Here is a 12,139-nt window from a genome sequence, read left to right as displayed (position 1 = left end):
CATTTCTCACTGCATTGTTTATTATTATTCCTGAAACTATCCTTGAAGCAGAAGATGACTTTAAACATTTAAAAACATATGGAACAAAAAGTCAGAGGTTGATGTTTCTGTCAGTGTAAAAGCATTGCACAGACCACAGTTATTGGACAAGAGTCAGGACAGGTCTAGTAAGCATTGTTAGGCCCTGCTGTTCTGTAAACGTCTAGTTATCTTTGTTAAGCAGTTAATACACTCTATAGGGCTGTTCCTGTGTATAAGGTCAAACAAGCTGGGGACCAGTGCGCCTGCCGCGTCTGCAGACAGGAGTTGTTCCCCCAGACTCTGAAGCCTTTGTTATGGTCTCTGCTGAAGCCTTTATGTGGAGGTGAATGTTACCACATGCACTGCCCCCGTGGACTACACCTCCACCCATGTCAGGCCTGAGATTTGTGGCCTACTGTAGATATAGACATGAAAAGTGAAACAGGTGCGAAACAATGGGTCATTTTCTCTCCCACTCACTCTCTCTCGCTCTCTTTCTCTAGGGTGTCTGTCATTTAATAGAGGTACAGATGTGTAGAGTAATGGCCAGAGATATCATGTTCCAGTACAGCTCACATTTGCACTTGATATGTAAAGTGAGCAAAATATGGGTTGTTTCCAAAAGGAAAGTTACAGAAACTTGTGTTTATGTGTAAAAATAAAGGGTTCAGTGGGTTAAGCGCTGCCACTATGATCAGGAGATCGCCAGTTCGAATCCTGTTCATGTAGCTTGCCATCGTGCCATTGGCTACCAGAGCCCTGAGAGAGCTTGCTCTCTCAGTGTGGGTAGAGGCATGTGCTAGTCTTTACCCTCCTGGTCTTGGGGCATCTCTAGTGATAGGGGGAGACCTAATGAGTGGGTTGTGTAATTGGCCGTGTGAATCTGGGAGAAAATGGGACAAAGATTAGAAATAAAACTAAAAAGGTGTAAAAATGAAGTTGCAATTAGTGTGTTTTTCATAATTGGTTATTTTTTAATTCTTTTATAGCATTAATAATGGAAATCAAGGGTGCAAAGTGTCTAAACACTGATATGCCTCATATCATGTCTAATGACTTTTGCCATGTCACATAAAAACTAAAAAAAAAAAAAAAGACGTATTCCTGGTGAACATGTGACACTGTGGATGAGAGAATGTAAAATGAAACCACTTCAGAAATGGTGAAGTTGAATGTCCCATCCATCTAGCTCTCACTATCATACCTTACTCAAAGTATGATCATTCATGTCACTGCTGCATGGGCACAATAGCCAAAATCACAAGATAACACCTCACAACTTATATGTATATGTCTTCTCAAGCCATTTCATAGAGGAACCCTTCATGATTCACGTGTATACTTGCATTTTGCATATGTCAGATTAGTTCAACATGAATTATTTTCGTGAAACTGTAACTTTTAAAAATAAATAATTATTATAATAATTAATAATTTATGACTTATACTACTTAAAAAATAGGTGGCATTATAATTTGACAGTAGACTAAATACAATGCTGATCTTGCATTTTTTGCAAAAGCAAAGATATTCAGTAGATTTACTTTCCAAGTTTCAGCAATTATAAAATGAATTCAGTGAAACTCTACTTGTGTATGTGTATGTGTATGAATATGTATATATATATATATATATATATACACACACACACACACACACACATATATATATATATATATATATACACACACATATATACACATCTATCTATATATATATATCTATATATCTATCTATCTATCTATCTATCTATCTATCTATCTATCTATCTATCTATATATATATATATATATATATATATATATATATACACATTACATTACATTACATTTGGCAGACGCTTTTGTCCAAAGCGACTTACAATATTGAAGTGCAAATAATAGAAGAGGTTAAGTACAAACATAATAGAAAAATAAAGCATCTATAGATAGGGCCTTAAGGAGGTCAGAGGGAAATAATGGGATAGAGGAGTAGAGAAGAGGAAGAAGGAGATGATATATATATATATTTAAGTCATATATATATATATATATATATATATATATATATATATATATATATATATATAAGTCATATATATATATGACTTAAAAAAAGATACGAAAGGAGTTGGACCTGTAATTTCAGGACATAAACCATTTATGTTGTTCAAATAAGCATGCTCACACAAAATTCTAGCGCCTGCTCTACAAACACAGTGTGGCAGACAGAGTAAAGACGATGCTGGTGCAACGCTGCCATCCAGTGTCCAGGAACAGTAACAGGTCGCATTCTTGTGGGTCTGATGTCAGTGGAATTTGAAATGTCAGTTTTATGGCCTTAACGTGCATGACCTTCGCTACACTTTCACTTCCTTGCTTTTCAAAACTATGAAATAACTAAGACTGAGACCTTGCTGACGCGTAGAGAAAAACACAAACACGTACCATCTTCATATTATCTCATAGGTCTTGCGACACGTTTTGTGTTGTTTTTGGTGCCGTTTCATCTGCAATAAAACATATCTTGTCAGATACATCTGTTTTTGTTACAAACTATGTCAAAACGAATATAAAATATCTTACCCTGCACCTTTAGAGTTCATATACCATGAAGAATGAGCGCGTGAAATGCGCTGGCTGAGATAGCAGACAGGCCTGCTGCAGTCTATTTGTAGACTTTTTATAGATCCTTACAAACACTATAAAACATTACAAGGTCTCCCCGTAGTATGGTGCCATAATATTGTTCTGGGTAGCTATGGTGACTGGGGTAAAGGTGGAATGTTTGCGGCAAGGGGAACAGGCCTCTGAGCCAAGCCGCATATAACATGCGCCTCCTCGCCGCTTCGGTATGCCACAACTTCGGAGCCAACGCTCACAGCTCCAGAGCCTGGGAAACACACAGCTATAGGTGCAATATGGCAGCCTAACAGATACAGCTACACTGGGTTTAACTTAACTGTTGATTCCTAAAGCTGATGTGTGTGTGCATCCAGTTCTGGACACTGACAGCTTTCAGCACTAAGCATTTACTTCATCAGACATCCCAGAAATTCCAAAAGTCACAGCGTAATCATTATTGTCAAAAATTACAGAACAATATACCTTTAAGTGATTTATCAGGTCTTTATAAAATGCTGTGCAACTACAAACAGCTCTAGAAAAAAAAATGCTTTTTTTTGATTTTGCTTTTTTTATAGGTATATGTTTGAGTAAAATAAACATTTGTTTTATTCTATAAACTACAGACAACATTTCTCCCAAATTCCCAATTGAAATTTCGTCATTAAGAGCATTTATTTGCAGAAAATGAGAAATAGCTGAAATAATAAAAAAGTTCAGAAATCAATATTTGATTTGATTTGAATAACCCTGGTTTTTAATTTAAATTTAAAATTAAATTAAATTTAATTTAAATGTTCTCCCCCACCAGTCTTACACACTGCTTTTGGATAACTTTAAGCCACTCCTGATGCAAAACTCCAAGCTGATTATATTCCAGAGTTTTTCAATTTGGTAAAATCAAATAAACTGATTTTTAAGGGATTTGGAACCAAAAGCACATGGAACCAAAAGAGGAAAAAAATAGTTGGTAACAACACATTTATCAGGGGTTTTTTTTTTTTCAAAAGCATTTTAAAAAAGATAAATAAAATATCACACTTGCTAAAACATATTTTATTATAGAATAACTCACACAAATCAATCACTATGTCAATCAATATGTTTTTTTTTCTGGCAGTTATTCTTTACACTTTATCAAAATTTAATAATATATATATATTTTAAACTAATCTCCATTTAAAGGCCATTATGTAGATGCAAGAGCTATACTAATTAGACTCCATTTATGTAAAAACAATTCAATCTTGCTTGATTACATATGTGTAGTAATCAGATTACTGTATTATAAAATAATTTAAGTAGAAGTAATATGTTGCATATATTTGTCTGGCACTAGTTTGTGTGCATTTCCGAGGCGTTTTGTGTTCTTTTTAGAAATTTGTTTTGGTCATGCCAGATATTCTTTTCAGTAAAGAGATAATGTTTGTTAATCACAGTCTGTCTCTACCATGCACCAAATAGGGGTGGGCAATATGGCCCTAAAATAATATCATGATATTGCATGGTATATTCGCGATAACAATACTCTTGGCGATATGACAAAACATACACTATACACTGCAAGAAAATAAAAAAAATACTTTATTATTACATACAATATAATATTGCACACCCCTAAACTAGATATTAAAAAATACAAGAATTTTACCAGATTTGTACCAGAAGTCAATGATTCAGAATGTCATGATACTAATAATAATGCTAATAATGCACTCCAAATATCTCCATATATCCAAGATTAAAGTAAAATAAATGATACTGGATAGATATAATCTGTTTCTAGTAGATATATAATGGAAAATCAGATGGGTGATATAATGGCACGATATTTTAGGGCATAATATCGTTCACGATATTTAAAAATTTTGACGATATTATCGTGTACGATACGATATGGCACACCCCTAGTACCAAATTCTCATTATTTCACTATATCAAGGTAAAACATCTTAGGGTGCTTTTAAGTGTTTAAGTCCAGCTTTTAGTCAGTAGGCTATCTCCTATAGTCTAAGACTCTAACAATATACTGGTGTAATTGCTGGATTTTTTAAGTTTAATCATCAAAATACTACTTTAAAGTTACTTTACTGGTGTTGTGTCAAATTCTGGGGACTTTCTTTTGGGAGGTGGTTACTCTTTACTTCTAAAAACTCTTGAATTCTTAAAAACTTTCAAACAAATGTGCACCAGTTCTTCAGGTAGAAGTTGTTAAGTAATTTGTACTTATTGGGATCAAGTAAATACACAACAGTGTTTAATTCAGTGTAAATTGTCATGAACTGGACTGATTTGTTTTTGTGAATTACTACCATAATCAGCATAATGTGGTAATATTCATTTAATAAAGTAATTAAAAACAATGTAAAGATGTTTTATTCTATTAATACAACACAAATGGGGTATTATGTGTTGAATTGTGAAATAAGTCTGACAAAAGGTTAAAACTACTGTCAGATTAACTTTCATTTTCTCCTCACCTCCATCATGTGACTGCTGTTTTCACAGTAATCAAAACAGGTGGGAGTGGTTTATTATGGTATCTTAGGGTATTTCCCAGAGAGAGAGATTGTTACCACTCCAGCTTCAACCTTGATGAAGCCATTTTACCTAGCAACTGCAGCGTATACATTTATGATTGGCCAGAATATTCTGGAGGATGAGATCAGACCTCCATTTTAACATTAGATGTTGCAGCACTTTCGTTATATTCAGAGAAACAATCAGCACTGGGAACACAGCTGTGACCGAGCTTAACTACATTTCTGAAATAATGAAGCTGCTGTTGTCTTTTGTGGTCGCCTGCTTCCTGTACATCAGTGCAGAGGCAAAGGAATGTAAGTGTGTTTATAAATATTTATTTTAAATCATTTTTACATTGCAAGATTAAGAGATTACTTATTGTCACAACAGGCCAATGCTCACATCATTTAAGACTTTATAAGACTCAGATATACAAATTAAATATGCTTACAAATTAAGTAAATACTAAATAATTTAATAAGCACTTTATCTTATTTATTTTTTTAGCATTTTTTTTACAATGAATTGTTGTATATTATGTATTATATTATATTTGTTTACTTACGTTTTTTTTTAAGAAATAGATTATAACTGAGCCCTTCCAATGAATAACCATATATAAAAACCATTTCTTCATTTTAGAGGAGGTTATTTTATTTACTAATGTGAGGCAAGTTGTTTAAATAAAATAAGATGGGAATAAATATTTAGTTTCTTTATATACAGCTCTGGGAAAAAAATAAGATACCACTTAAAAATGATGAGTTTCTTTGAGTTTACTAAGTTGAAGACTTCTGGAATATAATCAAGAGGAAGATGGATGATCACAAGTCATCAAACCAAACTGAACTGCTAGAATTTTTGCCCCAGGAGTAAAGGCATAAAGTTATCCAAAAGCAGTGTGTAAGACTGGTGTAAGAGAACATGCCAAGTGCATAAAACTGTTATTAAAAACAGGAATATTCCAGCAAATATTGATTTCTGAACTATATCTTAAAACGTTATAAATGTGAACGTGTTTTATTTGCATTATTTGAGGTCTGAAAGCTCTGCGTCTTTTTTGTTATTTCTGCCATTTCTCATTTACTGCAAAGAAATGCTCTAAATGACGATATTTCTGCTTGGAATTTGGGAGAAATGTTGTCTGTAGTTTATAGAATAAAACAACAATGTTCATTTTACTCAAACATGTACCTATAAATAGAAAAATCAGAGAAACTGATTTAGAGACGGAAGTGGTGATTTTTTTCACACCTTTTTCATCTCTATAACTCCTTTCTTCTTCAGCTCCTCCTAAGGTCCAGGTGTACAGCTACAGCACTGGTGAGTTTGGCAAACCGAATCATCTGATCTGCCATGTGAGCGAATTCCACCCTCCAGACATCAACATTGAGCTTCTGAGGAACGGAGTGGTGATCACCGAAGCCAAGCAGACGGACCTGGCCTTCGAACAGGGCTGGAAGTTCCACCTCACCAAAAGCGTGCCCTTCACACCTCAGAAGAACGAGGAGTATGCCTGCAGGGTCACACACATGCAAAAAGCTCCTCAGAAATACTCCTGGGGTAGGTTTTGGTCTCAGTTTTAGCACAGAACTACTGATGTTGACTAAATAACATTAGCATAATAATATTAAAAGCATATATATTATGTAATTATGTTTTGTTTTTTTGTTTTTTTAACAGACCCCGACATGTAAAACTGAATGGGGACACCAGATGGTATGTGACACTGCATTATGCTACATAAAGTAAAGTATACACAACTCTTAAAGGTGCTGTATAAGATTTAAATTAATTAAAATGTACCAAATCAATTTTGAGGGGGGGGCGGGGGGCAAATATACAGGGATAGGACAATGAAACTGAAACATCTGTCATTTTAGTGTGGGAGATTTCATGGCTAAATTGGATCCGCCTGGTGTCCAATCTTCATTAATAGAACATTGCACCAGTAAGAGCAGAGTGTGAAGGTTCAGTTAGCAGGGTAAGAGCACGGTTTTGCTCAAAATATTGCAATCCACACAACATTATGGGTGACATACCAGAGTTCAAAAGAGGACAAATTGTTGGTGCACGTCTTGCTGGAGCATCTGTGACCAAGACAACAAGTATTTGTGATGCATCAAGAGCCACAGTATACAGGGTAATGCCAGCATACCACCAAGAAGGACCAACCACATCCAACAGGATTAACTGTGGATGCTGTAAGAGGAAGCTGTCTGAAAGGGATGTTCGGGTGCTAACCCGGATTGTATCCAAAAAACATAAAACCACGGCTGCCCAAATCACGGCAGAATTCGATGTGTACATCAACTCTCCTGTTTCCACCAGAACTGTCCGTCACCACAATAAATTATTGTGGTCTAAAACCTGGTGTTTTAGTTTAATTGTCCAACCCCTGTACATGTTAACACTGGTGAGGCGAGACTTCCAAATATTGAAAGCCTTAAATAGGAATGAAGATGTTACTCTATTCTTGGTAAATAAATGAATAACATTGATATATTTTAGTATATATATATATATATATATTTTTTTTTTTTACAAAAAATAGGTCAGTAACATTTTGCATATTTGTCGTTCTCCCAAATCATATACAGCACCTTTATATGTGTATGTTAAAAGACTTGAAAAGCTCAAAGAATGCAATGTACAATATATTTCAAACACCAGAATAACCAGAAGATTCTTTTTCTCTTTTTTTTAAAGGAGAATGCAGTGTATTTCTGTGATTTCAGCAGAACTAGATCTATTACCACTATCACACAGTTTTGGACCTGAAGCTGCTGCGATCAGCCGGTGTTAGATGACTTACTGTTTTGTAAGCCTGACACAATAATGGCGAGTGCTGTTGAAGGTGATTTTTGAAGATGCCTCTTTTTAAAGAGTCTTTCCATGACTTGCTGCTGTTAAATTTCTGCTTGATCATTTTTGCCAGCCTTTACTTTACATTTTACTGTCATTTGTATGTGCACTGAAGTTGCAGTGCTTTGCAGTGCTAAAATGTCCTGTAGTTAGCCCAATGCAACACGTTTGTACTCATTTGTATACAGAAACAAATACTGATTCTAATTTGAATCCTGATTTAAATATGGAAAGTTATCCAAAGTTGCATAAACTAGAACACTTATCTGTGTTGCTGTAACTTATTGTTTTTTGTGCAACTACTGGTTTTTGCCACAATAAAATCCAGTGTAAATCCAAAATTCCTTGTTTCATTGTACAGTAAGTGAAGGTGTAAAATACAATTCTTCTTTTTACCATTAATACCAGATATATGCATATATGTCATTTCATAAATTGCTTACTTTTAGTTCAACAGAAAACTATTTACTAGAATTAAATGTGTAATTCTTCTATTTAATTCACAAGATTGATGGATTACTATAATCTTTAATGAGCTTTTGTTGGTTTCTCTTTAAAATAAACATCTGGAAGAACATGTATGGTCCAATTTGTTTTATTATTAATTTGAAGAAATTCACTTTTTTGTCTGATAGATTTATAGATTCAAATGAAATTAAGGACTGTATTGACATACTTCATAACAGGATATTATATACAGTGGATGTTTGTGTCTGTTGGAAAAAATGTTTGTTCTTTTATTTTAATTAAATTTTCTTTAGAAACATAATGCATTGTCTTTAAGTTATTTGCTTTAGTGATGGCTGCACAAGAACCTAGTTAGCCAAATTACACTGATTTCTGCACAATCCCATCAATTAAGGGAAGACTTGTTAATTAGTTGACCCAGATATAGATAGAGATGTATCCGTTTTACAATTAAACTTTTTTTGCAAAAAAAAAAACAAAACACGTTCCTTCTCAGGCACGTGTTCCCTTTCATTTTATGATTTCTTACATTGTAAATGTAACATATTCAAGACATTAAAGCTATACAGAAACAGACGTGAAATTATTCTGCAACCAAAAAGTGTTAAAGAAACCAGAATATTTTCTTCCAAGTTGCTACATTTAGATTTTATGACAGATTTGCACACTTTTTCTTATTTTCTCAGTGGCATTGTGGGGATTTGTAACATTTTTATAATTGTAACAAGTAACGATGCAGCACTTGAAAAATGTAAAAGCATTACATGATTAAAAATATAGCTCTGGAAAAAATAAAGAGACCACTTCAATTTCTAAATCAGTTTCTCTGATTTTGCTATTTATAGGTATATGACTTCCAGGTGTTCCAGGTTTTTCAGACACTAGAGGGCATTACCGATTAGGCCCAAAATTAATAGGTTTAGGTGGAGACATTTGAGCATTTAATAGATATTTAACCATTTTATACCAAAATAATTATTCACTTCATTAACACAGAACTGTATGGAATGTTCCAGTAATGCAGACTTATTTTTAAAAAATGTTAAACTTAAATTAACAACGTTTTTTAAAAAGAATATGTCTGTAACTTCAGAATTAAGACACGATATAATGACTTGTGGTGCAGCCAGACTGAAAAAAAGGATAGTTTGAAACTAGTATTTAATTAAAAACTTAGAAGTGTATGGAAGGCGAAAATTTGTGATTTTACACACAAACTTAAGAAGGTCCATATCACTAACTAGCCAGCTCACCGTAGTAGGTCCGCTAGCGTCTCTGCTATCCAAACTCTATTTAAACAATTAAATATACAGGTGCCTCTTTGCGCAACTTAACAAAATTGTAGATATTAGTTACCTGATCATGTTTAATATCTGGCTCTGTCGACGACTAGACGCCAGGAACAGCGGCTACATACAGCCAATGAGATCACAGAAAGATAACCACGGGTCCAAAACACACCAGAGCTGTTTATGGAGAGTCTGACCACCCTACCATCCCCTGTGATATCAGTAAATGACTCTAGAGGGAGCCTGTGATTGAGTCCTCTATAAATAGGTTTGAATGAAGCCAAAAGCTAAAAACGTTAAATTAAAATGTATTATGAACAACGTGTTCTGAATATTTCTTTAGTTTTATAAAGCAGAATAATGTATTTTACTAAAAAAAAAAAAACTAAGAAAGTTTGCCAGTATATTTTTACACTGTAAAGCACTAGCATTACTGCTACAATGACCTCAGTGGCTGGCGAGCTGATCCTGGAGATACAGGTAGAGCATGTTTAAAAGGAGTTCTAAATAAAAACAAATGATGTCTGCAGTACTGAAATATTTGACATAGTTTTGTCACATAGTTGAGCACATAAGTTAATATTTCAGTATAAGATGATCAGACATTTATAAATTCAGATTTTGCTTAGTTGCTTCATATGAACCTATTCATGTTGGACTCACTGCGAGTGCATATTCTCCTCTATAGAGATTCTCTGGCATGGCATCACTAGTTTTCGTGTGCATTTAGTTCAGGTGTGTTCTCGTGACGAAACTTGTTTCTGGAGAGCAAACAGTCGGCGATTTCCTATGATGAGAAATCGTGTAATTTGTGACCCTGAGTCGCTGATCAGTCACGTAGTGTGAAAGTCTCAACAACTGAAGGACTCAGTTTTACAGCATTACAGCACAACCAGTCGTGTAGTGTGAACCTGGCATAAGCGTTTTTTCCCTATGAGGAAAATGAATGGGCTTTAAAAAAACTGGCCTCTATCACATCCTGTGGTAAATAATAAATATGTCCATAAGCCTGTACTAATGTGTAATGCTAGTTTTAAGCTAATGCTACGGCGTAACTGCATAGATTAACAGGGGGCTCTTTTCGGCGCAACACCAGCGAACTCCGGCCGTATATTTACAACAAATTACACCCAGCTGATCCAGCTAATGAACTCATCTATGTAATGCTGCAGGCCGGAGCCCAAGTGGGCGTGGCTAAAGGGCGGAGCGTGTGTCAATCATTGTCGACTGCAGCCAATCAGATACTACACTTTTGTTGTCAATCACTTTTTATTAAGCCAATCCTCACACAGACCAAACTGTCCATCATTTTTTACTGCAGCCAATCACCTTAACAGATCTGTTAAAAGAAGGCGGAAACTGCGTTGCTACTGGTTAAACGTAGCGCGATTTAAACTTCTGAACAGCGGTGAAGCTGAATGTGTTTTACAAAATACTATATTAACAGTTTAAACACATTTATGTGTTACTGTAGTTAGTCCTGCCTATATGCCACTCTTAAACAGAAGTAACTGAATGAAAACATTAGAAAAGCCCTGACTTTAGATATTTTTAAATCAAAGATTAAAATACTCGTTTTTCTGGAATGGCACTTTCGTGATTTTTTTCCTTTATTGCAGTAATTCCAAAATTTCTCCTCGGGGATCAATAAAGTGTCTGTCTGTCTGCCTTGCATTAAATTGTGTATACGTATGTGTACGTATATATATTACGTATATATATATATATATATATATATATATATATATATATATATATAAACACACACATACGTATACACGATTTAATGCAATTACTGCAATAAAGGAAAAAAAAATCACGAAAGTGCCATTCCAGAAAAACAAGTATTTTAATCTTTAAAAAGTCAGGGCTTTTCTAAAGTTTTCATTCAGTTACTTCTGTTTAAGAGCGGCATATAGGCAGGACTAACTACAGTAGCACATAAATGTGTTTAAACTGTTAATGTAGTATTGTGTAAAATACTTATACACATTCAGCTTCACCGCTGTTCAGAAGTTTAAATCGCGCTACGTTTAACCGGTAGCACCGCAGTTTCCGCCTTCTTTTAACAGATCTGTTAAGGTGATTGGCTGCAGTAAAAAAATGATGGACAGCTTGGTCTGTCTGAGGATTGGCTTAATAAAAAGTGATTGACAACGAAAGTGTAGTATCTGATTGGCTGCAGTTAAAAATGATTGACACATGCTCCGCCCTTTAGCCACGCCCACTGGTGCTCCGGCCTGCAGCATTACCCTTCTCAATGAACTGCCCTCACTGAGGAGAGCTGAGCGTGTCACAGCAGGTAAAACACTAACCTAGAGTTTCCCCAGAACCAACTTTAAACGCTGTAGCAGGTCTATTTACCGTCTT

General features: G+C 34.8%; 1 protein-coding gene across 1 annotated transcript; it reads left to right on the top strand.

Annotated features, from left to right (window-relative positions):
- Positions 1 to 5,326: 5,326 nt before the first annotated feature.
- Positions 5,327 to 8,781, top strand: LOC103031987 (beta-2-microglobulin). Its single transcript, XM_049473340.1, has 4 exons — positions 5,327 to 5,461; positions 6,435 to 6,710; positions 6,831 to 6,866; positions 7,857 to 8,781. Exons 1-3 carry the CDS (start codon positions 5,398 to 5,400, stop codon positions 6,842 to 6,844), a joined length of 354 nt encoding a protein of 117 aa, XP_049329297.1. The 5' UTR covers positions 5,327 to 5,397; the 3' UTR covers positions 6,845 to 6,866; positions 7,857 to 8,781.
- The last annotated feature ends 3,358 nt before the right edge of the window (positions 8,782 to 12,139 follow it).

Source organism: Astyanax mexicanus, chromosome 2, assembly GCF_023375975.1.
Source record: "Astyanax mexicanus isolate ESR-SI-001 chromosome 2, AstMex3_surface, whole genome shotgun sequence".
Classification (NCBI taxonomy): domain Eukaryota; kingdom Metazoa; phylum Chordata; class Actinopteri; order Characiformes; family Acestrorhamphidae; genus Astyanax; species Astyanax mexicanus.
This window is presented reverse-complemented; position numbering and strand designations above follow the sequence as displayed.

Bases quoted from the DNA above. Each gene is read 5' to 3' on its own strand.
- LOC103031987 (XM_049473340.1), top strand. From the start codon at position 5,398: ATGAAGCTGCTGTTGTCTTTTGTGGTCGCCTGCTTCCTGTACATCAGT. The intron at 5,462-6,434 runs GTAAGTGTGTTT...TTTCTTCTTCAG, and splicing joins CAGTGCAGAGGCAAAGGAAT to CTCCTCCTAAGGTCCAGGTG.